Source organism: Myotis lucifugus, unplaced genomic scaffold, assembly GCF_000147115.1.
Source record: "Myotis lucifugus unplaced genomic scaffold, Myoluc2.0 scaffold_3544, whole genome shotgun sequence".
Lineage (NCBI taxonomy): Eukaryota > Metazoa > Chordata > Mammalia > Chiroptera > Vespertilionidae > Myotis > Myotis lucifugus.
In genome coordinates, this window is record NW_005874592.1 from 5,472 (window position 1) to 15,060 (window position 9,589).

Consider the following 9,589-nt stretch of genomic DNA (forward strand, 5'->3'; position numbering starts at 1 on the left):
GTAATGCTTTGCTGGAGTGGTTCCCCAGGCAGGGGGGACCCCCTCCAGCACAGCCTGCAATGCTTTGCTGGGGGCACTCCCCAGGGAGGGGGAACCCCCAGTCTGCAATGCTGGCTGGAAGTGGGTCACAGGCTCAGACGCTCAAGGCCTCTGGGGCTCGGGGCTGCAGGGCAAGCTCATGGGCTCGAAAAGAAAACAAGTCATTCATAAGCTGTTCTACCAACTTTTACAGCTTCTTTGTGCTTCTACCATAGAAGGATGTGTCTCGCCTCCTTGGCTTCCCCCTCTATTTCACCATCTCCTCAAAACGATCTCCCAGAAAGGCTGACCATTCACCTGCTGGAAGTGCCAGAATTCTGCAGACCCAAAATCAATAGAGAGACAACGCTGAGGTTTCCATCGGAGGGTGTTGCCAGTAGGACTTTCATATCCAGATATTTTATTTGAGTAAAAATAGAAAATTCCATAATAAGAAAATAAAATCACTCTGGCAACAGTTCCACAACAGTTCCCAGCCACATACACTTGTTTTTCTTAAAGTGATACCAAGGTGGCTCAGTAGCAAGACACCATCAGGAATAACCAAGGACGGCGAATCCACTGAAACAATACCCTTGCTTTCTCCTGTGCGCAATACCTCTTGCACTGCTTTTCAACTTATAAAAACTACCAAAATAGGATTTTTTTTAACTTATCAAGACTACATAATTCCACTCAAAGTATCCCATACAACTGTGGCTGAGCTATTCGGATCCCAGACTTCCACCAACAACAATCTAGGGGCAGCTTCCAAACTGGCCCCTGGATGGTCCTAGACAAGCTAAGATCGGACCCAGAGCCATGTTTGGGGGAACGATGATCACTCAGTATTTGGACAGTGAGATAAAGAAAAGGCTTTCTGAGCACAGGGTTAATTCTATATTTGTCAAGTTTTTAAAAAGTTAACACCTACTTAACTCTTATTCATAAAAAATGAGGCCCTTGATCCAACTAAGATGACTGGGAAAGGCGGAGAGGAGTGATTAATTTGGGAGGTCCTCTGGGAACAGGTACACAAAGTCGAGTGTTCATCAGTAAAATGACAGGCCCCAGCTGCCACTGCAAGGCTGCCGGCAGCAGCCTCTCCCACCGGCGTCCGAAAAGTGCGCCTGTGGGAATCCGTGTGGCTCCCCTGCTCCAGTTCCAGACCCGCGGCAAGGAATCTTGCTCAATTAATTTTTTAAAATATTCAGATATGCCCTGCACATACATACAAAACATCGCCGTACCCACACTGTCTCACCACCATACAAGGTTATATTTATAAATTAAATAAACTGAGCTTTCTTAACCATTTTCTCAGCTTAAGTCTGTCCTTACCCTAAATGTAGATAAGTTCAATTTATATCCAAAATATATTTAACTGTTCTAAAAGTATCCTATTGATAACTATCCTGTTATCAAAAATGTAAACAAAATTTATGTTGCTTAATTCATGAACCATATTTTTAAGTTTTTAATTCACCCTGTACTGACCCTCAAAAAAACCTAATCAAGTCACATGTAGACTAAAACGCTGATATGGATTTGAACGCGGTTCCTCAGAGACAACTGCCTATCACTAAAACTAGCACTACTGAATCTAGGGGTTTATTGCATCATTCGGTTTAAAAGACCAAAAGAATTCCCTTCTGGTCTTCCGATACGCTCTGTCTGAATTCAGCCCAGCGTCTGCCGTCCTAGGTAAACGTGCCGAACTGGAGAGCCGGCAGTAACGCTCAGCTCGAAACGGGGCCTGGGCATCGAGCGACCCCATGCCTCCACTGCACCTGTCCGAAGTCCCCAACCTCGCTCAGTCCCGTCTGGTCCAAATGAACTTCAAGAATGGAAACTGGAGGTGAAGTCGAGAAGCCAAAAGGGAAACACAGATGACCCTCATGAGAAAGAGGGAGGGCCCGTTCCTCACACTCCACAGTCAGCCGGCTTCTCCTGGAGCTGCCTCGTCAGTATCTGGTGCGAAGACAGGGAAGCCACGCCCACGTGGAAGAGGATCTGCCAGAAGTTCCTCAGCCCGTGCAGGTACGCGTTGCCCAGGCAAATAAAGAGCAGCATCAGCACCACCTTCGTCGTCCTGGCTGGACTGTAGACCAGGTACAGGTAACACTGAAATGACAGCAGGAGGGGAGGTCCAATCGGGCGGTGAAATGGCCCCGGGCCAGATGCAAGATTCACTTCTCACACCTGCCACGTGCGTCATTTCACCCACGTTAGCTTATTACACTGAACTCATCACAATGAGGCTGCCACTCGCTGGGTACTCCCACTGGCGGGAAGTGGAGATTTGGAAGAGAGAAGGAAAGTGAAACAGGTATCACAGGAGGAATCAGAACATCGCACTCCTGAAAGAAGCTTAGGAAATACAGACAGAAATGCAGAGGAAGAAGAGGGGGGGTCAGGGCAGACAGCCAGGCCAGGACACCCAACAAGCCTGACTGGCCTCTCACCTCCCAGGGGCTCATGGCAGGTGAGAAAGGCGGTGAGAGGAGCTATGCTTTTCCCAGCTTAGCGCTTCCTGAGTTATAGGCCCACAGGGTCTGTTGTCCCCCAGACAGCTCCCTTATCAGATCCTCAAAAGCCTCTCCTGTCGGAGATGGGAAGGTCTCAGCGGGGAGAGGGACTGATATTTTGTGTCGGGCTCTCACATGGAAAAGAGGCTGTTCTTGTTCTGCAAAAGGTGGAAACAGCTTCTTGCTTTGATGTTAAAAAAAAAAGTACTTTCTCAAAACACTGGGCAATCTGACCAAGGCTTAGCTCAGGGAGGGAGAGATCCCCATTTAAAGAGCTAACAAATGAAAAGGCAGTTAGGGGACTGGTGGGGGGGCTGTAAGATCCCGCAGCCTGAAACGCAGCTCCACGAACCGTCCACAGGCAACACACATGGTTTCCGAGACTTGTTTCTAAAGTTTGAGGGCATTTTCCATTTTGGGATAAAAATTTCTTTTTGCACAATCATGAAATTCTTTAAAAATACACCATTTAGGGTGTGGAAGAGAGAGGAAGTGCCCTAAGAACAGAAATTTTAATTTAAAAAAAAACTTGAAGATGAGAAAGTATTAAATCCTAGCCCAGTGGAGGACAAGAGAATCACAGCCAGGTTTTTACTAGAATTAACTCTGCGTTTGGAGATTCAAAAGCTCCTTTTTACTCCACCCCTTACATATGCATCTTATCTGAAAATAACTAAATAATAATCAAGGCTCTCTGATGTTATAATTTTTGTTTCATTCCCTAAGGGCAGATTTGAGTCAGATAGTACTATTATTTTTTTAATATACTTTTATTGATTTCAGAGAAGAAAGGAGAGGGAGAGAAAGAAACATCAATGATGAGAGAATCATTGATCGGCTGCCTCCTGCATGCCCCACACTGGGGATGGAGCCCACAGCCTGGGTATGTGCCCTTGACCGGAATCAAACCTGGGACCTTTCAGTCTGCAGGCTGACACTCTATCCACTGAGCCGAACCGGCTAGGGCAGTACTACTATTTAAAACACTTTTTACCTCTCCTTGTTTTAAAAACACACATGCAGCCGCAGCCGTGACCTCTGCAGAAGGACGTTTCTGCACTTGGGTTGTCCAACAACAAGCAGGAGGCAAGGCCCTGCTGCGGCAAGGCAGGCCCCGCCCAGCCCCTGCCATCGCATCCCCCCCTCCCCGGAGGCAAGGCCACGTCCATCCCTGCTCTCTGCCTGACACCATGGAAGGCCCTGCAGCCCAGCGTTTCCTTGCTGAGCCCAAAGTTCTCACTCCGTTAAATGAGAGGTGAGGGCAGGATGGGCCTAGAGCCCACGTTGTCCATGATTTGAACCAAGGCCTTGGTGGAACAAAATTAGAATCTAGAAACGTGCTGATGGTTCCAAGACAAAGAAGGAAATAAGGCCATGGGTTTAACCCACTCGGCACACTATCAACATTTCACTCACCTGGAAAATGCAGGCTACGAAAGGAATAAGAAAAGCCAGAATATTTCCAACTTCCTCGTGGGTAACCTAAAACAAATAGGAGGAACACAAGAAAAGGAATATTTAGGTGAAAGGAAACACGATCCGGTCTGGCATGGTTGACAGCACACAATCCCTGGCTGGGTGAGACACGAGTCCCTGTTTATCTATCAACCAGGGGTTGATGTGCAATTGTCTTCAATGACCTGGGCACACCGTGCGCCCTCCCCACGCATCTGTGCTAAGCCCTCAACCTGAAATGCCCCCAACGACCTCGCCACCTCTTAAAGTCCTCCCCATCTGTCAATACCAAGCTTTCCCTAATTCCTCCCATGCCCAGGTTCTGCGCCTCCTCAGTGACGTCACCACACTCTGCTCTGTGCCCATGAGGCAGGGACTGTGTCTTAACCATCCTGTTGGCCAGGCACCAGTTCTGGCGTGTACGGACATTGGTAAGTAACAGGTTATGAGTCATCATAAACAATAGGAGCGGGAACCACACCACACACGGCCGAAGACAGGATGCGGTAACAGGCAGTCACGGCTCTTGTAGCACAGGCCTGCTGCCATTCCCCCAACAGGCCGGCCTGCGTCAGGGCCCTGAGACTCAACAGCAGCCATGCCTCAGACTTCAGCCATCATGCACTGGGGCATGAGCACTGTGGCTCTGTCTTTGAAAGTAATACCTGCTTATGCTCATGATGATTCTAGACTCTTATAAAGTGTTTGAAATATTTCAAAATTTAAAAACAGTATTTAAAAACATGAGACTAGAAAGGTGCTTTGAGAGGAGCAGGCTGGAAAGTCAACTCCCTGGTGACAGTTTTGGACAAGGACACAGAGAAGTGGGATCTGCATGATATCAATCAGTCTAGACTCAAACTTTTGCCCAGCATGGACAACCCAGCCCTGTAGTGATTCCGGGGGTCCCAAGGGCCACGGGGGCCGGACTCCCTTGTACCAAGTTGTCCATTTCTCACCAGTATCCCAAAGGCCCCTTTGGCTTCTTAGAAAAATGATACGAAAGAACACGTTTCATATTTGTTCAACTTACTACAAAGAGTAAAATTAGAAATAAAAATTTTATTTGCATTTTAAGGCCTTAGTACATAATAACCTTATAAATAAAATATGTGTTTCAGTTATAAGGTTATCAGTTTCTTCCACCACATGTCCTTCCATTTAACCTGGAAAGAAAAGGTTACCTGTAGCCGAAACCGGTTTGGCTCAGTGGATAGAGCGTCGGCCTGCGGACTCAAGGGTCCTAGGTTCGATTCCGGTCAAGGGCATGTACCTGGGTTGCCGGCACATCCCCAGTGGGAGGTGTGCAGGAGGCAGTTGATTGATGTTTCTCTCTCATCGATGTTTCTAACTCTCTATCTCTCTCCCTTCCTCTCTGTAAAAATTCAATAAAATATATTTAAAAAAAAAAAAAGAGGTTACCTGTAAAGAATGCTCTGCAAGGTGAATGCCACGAATGAGATTCAGCGCCGCGCACATGATGTTGAGGACAAGGGAGAGGACACCCAGGGCTGTCACTGGTTCCATTCGGAAATTAGGAGCTTCACAATTAAAACAAAGATAGTAAGTGTCTAGTGAAAATGCCTTCTACGTGAAAAGAAATAAATGAAGACATGATCTAGACCTCCGCTAATGACAAGTTATGCTAAATATGCATGTTAATTTAAAAAGCAGCTGTAGTTAGAAGGGGAAGGGCAAGAAATGACAGGCAGAATGGATCTGGGAATCTAGGGGAATTTCCTCAATGGCCACGTGACAATGTCTCGAGACGTTCTGAATGGTCACACTGGGGACAGGCCATTACTGGCACCCACTGGGTAGAGGCGATGAATGCTCCTACACATCCTGCAATCCACAAGCCGGCCCCACAACAAAGCACTATCCAGTACAAGACGGGAACCCACATGACACTGAATGTTGTCCTTGTCAGAGAAGAGCGGAGCATTTTACAAGCTGAGAGTCGATGTGTGTGACAGAAATGTTCTCAGAAACTGACAACTAATTCACAAATAAAGCCATACCGGTAAACTGCTTTAAGTCAGGATTTCTCTTGCTGTGCTCTTTCTAAATCATCCTTCCTTGTCCTTTCATCTCTCACATACACGGCCATGCACACGCACACACAGACAGCTTGCTGCAAGCTGCAACCCCACTGATGCCTATTGTTGGTGTTAGGGTCTCCACCGAGCAAGTCAATGTTCCTGTTAGAACAGAATGTGCTACCTGCACAGGTTCTAGCCTCAGGACAACAGGGTGAGCCAAACCACAGTATAATGTCCTAGAAGGATAGGCAAGTATTTGCTCCTCTTGTCCAAGTGGTTAAAAAACAAAACTTATGTCACAAAGTTACCCCATCTCAGATACGGCAAAGGAGGGGCTCAACCAGCCAGTCTTCCTTCCCAACATAAATTACAACTGACTGACTAGCCTGAGAGCCAATCCAGGAATTTGTTGGTCAAAACATGAAATTAAAACACAAGGTTAAGCCAAAAGCATGAACACTTTTAATATACAACTTTTAAAGTTCAAGCAATGAGTTTAGCATAAAAGTTAAAATAATTAGATTGTTGTAGTATAGACAGCTCTTTCAGAGCAAAATTCAGCTCTTCACCATTACAAAATCCTTACAATGTAAATATCCACCTTAACTAAGAGCAGGTTTAATTGTGTATAACTGTAAACAAGGAATGCTGCCCTAACTGGTTTGGCTCCGTGGATAGAGTGTAGACCTGCAGACTGAAGGGTCTCAGGTTCAATTCTGGTCAAAGGCATGTAGCTTGGTTGCAGGCACATCCCCAGTAGGGGGTGTGCAGGAAACAGCTCATCGATGTTTCTAACTCTCTATTCCTCTCTTTTCCTCTCTGTGAAAAATCCATAAAATATATTTTTTAAAAAAACAAACAAGGAATACTAACAATCATGCTTCATTATATGTCAGGCATTGAGTGTAATGCCAGACTGTCAGAGAATGCCAGGGCATGTGATCACATTCATTAACACCTCATTCATCAGATAAGGACTCAGGTGTCCGCAGGGATAGAGGGAGGCCCCCAGTTCTCACGGAGAACCAGGCAGTGAGAGCAACAGAAGCCCTGGCTCTGGCCCTGCCCACACTCGTCCCCTAGCCCTCCCGGCCCTCCATCAAGGAGAACGGGGTCTCTCAGTGGAGACTTGCAGTATTTCACTAAGTGATGAGATAAAGATTCATTGTCAAAGGAATAAAGATAAAGAACAGATAGCTAGATGGATGGATGGATGGATGGATGGATGGATAGACAGGAAGACAGGTGTACAAATCTGTACAAGTGACTTCCAGGAAAAGAGAATGAACCTCCTTGACAACAGTCAAACCCGTAGACTTCATCCTGGTTAAGAAAACAATCTGCCAAGTCACTCTTTTCCTGAAATTCATCATAAGAGTCACCTCCCCTCAGATCAACTCACTGTTATAACTGTCAAGTTTCTTAAAACGGCCACCCAGGAAATATATTAATATACAAGGTATTTCCACAGATCCCCCCCCCAAAAAAAAATACCTTCCTAGTGAAAGAATTCAATGTCCCTTTGAAATATATAACATCCCCTCACCTTCAGCAACCTCCGAGAGTAGCAGGCCACTTACCAGGCTCCAAGGGCATCTGCGTGTGACCGTTCATCACCCCATTTGCCACATCTGGGTCCTCCAGAGTGAGAACCGCTGGAGGCTGGAACTCCAGCTCCTCCTGAATCTTTTCTAAGCTGCTCCCCAACTGAGCAGAAGTCACATGGTTAAAATGCCACTTCACTTTCTGAATGATGCTGTCTGCAACAAGAGAGCACCCCAAGCTGAGGATTTTCTTCACAACGGGTGTTATAAGACAATATGTACAAAGTGAACTTCACATTTCCAATCAGGCTAATGTCAGCCAGACTCTCCAGAGTGTCAGGTTATACACAAAGGTCAAACGATCCCTCCATAGCACGACTAGTCATATCAGTCTCTCCGGAGCAAAGTGATTGAAATTCACCTCAGTGACAAGGGGGTCGGGGGAAGAGGACTTGATTCTTAGCTCAGCCACTTGTGACAGTATAATCCTAACAACTTGCAGAATATTTCTAAGCTTAAAAAATGGGGATGGTTATTCTCGACCTGGTTATCTCAAGAAAAGGCATGTGAGAAAAAAATGACACATGAACGTGACTGTGCTGTGCCAACCAGGATTATATATTTGAAAGGCATTGGTTTTCATTCTTTTATTTATGTTAGCACTGATTTATTGCCAAGTTTTTGGCCCGTGGGCCACAGTTTGCTGACCCCACTCGCCAGGGCTGTGGTGACTGACCTGTACAGTTCTCACCATCCCTCCAGCTGCCCCAAGGCTCTGGAGAGATGACAAGCCAGAGGGTTAAACCTCGAAGTTCCCAGGCCTCTCCCATCCCTGTAAAAATCTCAGGATAGACGGCTGTTCTCCAGGGATATCTTACCACACCTCCAATGACTTTCCTTGAGGGTCAAAGCCAAATCTAAACTACAAATCTACACACGCCATGAGCGAGAACAGTAAATACAAAAGAGGGTTACAAACCAAATTCCAGAAAGGCGTATGGCCTGGAGGCTAGGCCAATGCAGGTGGTGTCATAGGAAGCTGTGAATTCCCACCACAAGGTCTCCAGGAAGCAGAAGGCCATGGCTGCTGGGCACCGGTGGGAGCAGATAGCCATGCAGGCCACATCCCCTGAAGAAGAAAAGCTGAAACAAAAGGGTGACATCTACATTAGCAGGAGCAGACCCATGGACTTCCCCTCACCCCGCCCCCCACACCCAGACACAACCTCGCCTCCACTCTGGACCTGCTGGTTGCATATATGTGTCCTCAGCTAGACCTACCTGGGTCTGCGCCTTTCTTATACTTCCTCTGAAATGTATAGCGGTATCTGCCATTATTCATATCTGAAGGTGCATGTTCCATTAGAGGGAAGTAGCCTCAGACTTCTCTGCATCTTAGAGGAAAATGATTTTCTTTTTTAATCTACATCAAAAGGTGTTCTAACACTGAGTCAGACGGGCATCCTGAAATGACACCCACTCCTTTCAGGCTGTCACGCTATTATTTCAAGTTCTGGGGACTCGACTTTCCCTTTCTGTGTTGCCTCCTGACTCCCACGCATTGTGGGCCTTCTCCTCCAGTGTTTGTCACTTTTGCTGACGGCTGGTCACTGCGGAGCCTGCTTTCTCCTGGGGGACTCCCTTGAGGCCTGACTTGAGGCTCACTCTTCATGAGGGTCTGCATTTGCCTTGGCCTGATGCTCCTGTGTCATCAGTGTGGAACTGACACTGATATTTGAACCGTGGCTTAGGAATTCCTAGCCTGTGGGGAGTATAAAGTATAAGCTCAGCCCTAGCTGGGTTGGTTCAGTGGTTACAGCGTCGGCCTGCGGACTGAAAGGTCCAGGGTTCAATTCCGGTCAAGGGCACATACCAGTTGCAGGCTTGATCCCCAGCCTGGTGGGGGCGCATGTGGGAGGCAACCAATCGATGTGTCTCTCTCACATCAATGTTTCTCTCTGTCTCTTCCCCTCTTTCTGCTCTCTCTAAAATCAATGGAAAA

At 46.8% G+C, this 9,589-nt stretch overlaps 1 protein-coding gene across 1 annotated transcript; it reads right to left on the bottom strand.

Annotated features, from left to right (window-relative positions):
• Positions 1 to 393: 393 nt before the first annotated feature.
• Positions 394 to 8,736, bottom strand: LOC102433569 (vesicle-trafficking protein SEC22c-like). Its single transcript, XM_023749195.1, has 5 exons — positions 8,567 to 8,736; positions 7,624 to 7,803; positions 5,424 to 5,542; positions 3,963 to 4,028; positions 394 to 2,142 (listed from the first exon to the last, which is right to left on the bottom strand). Exons 1-5 carry the CDS (start codon positions 8,700 to 8,702, stop codon positions 1,942 to 1,944), a joined length of 702 nt encoding a protein of 233 aa, XP_023604963.1. The 5' UTR covers positions 8,703 to 8,736; the 3' UTR covers positions 394 to 1,941.
• Positions 8,737 to 9,589: the final 853 nt, after the last annotated feature.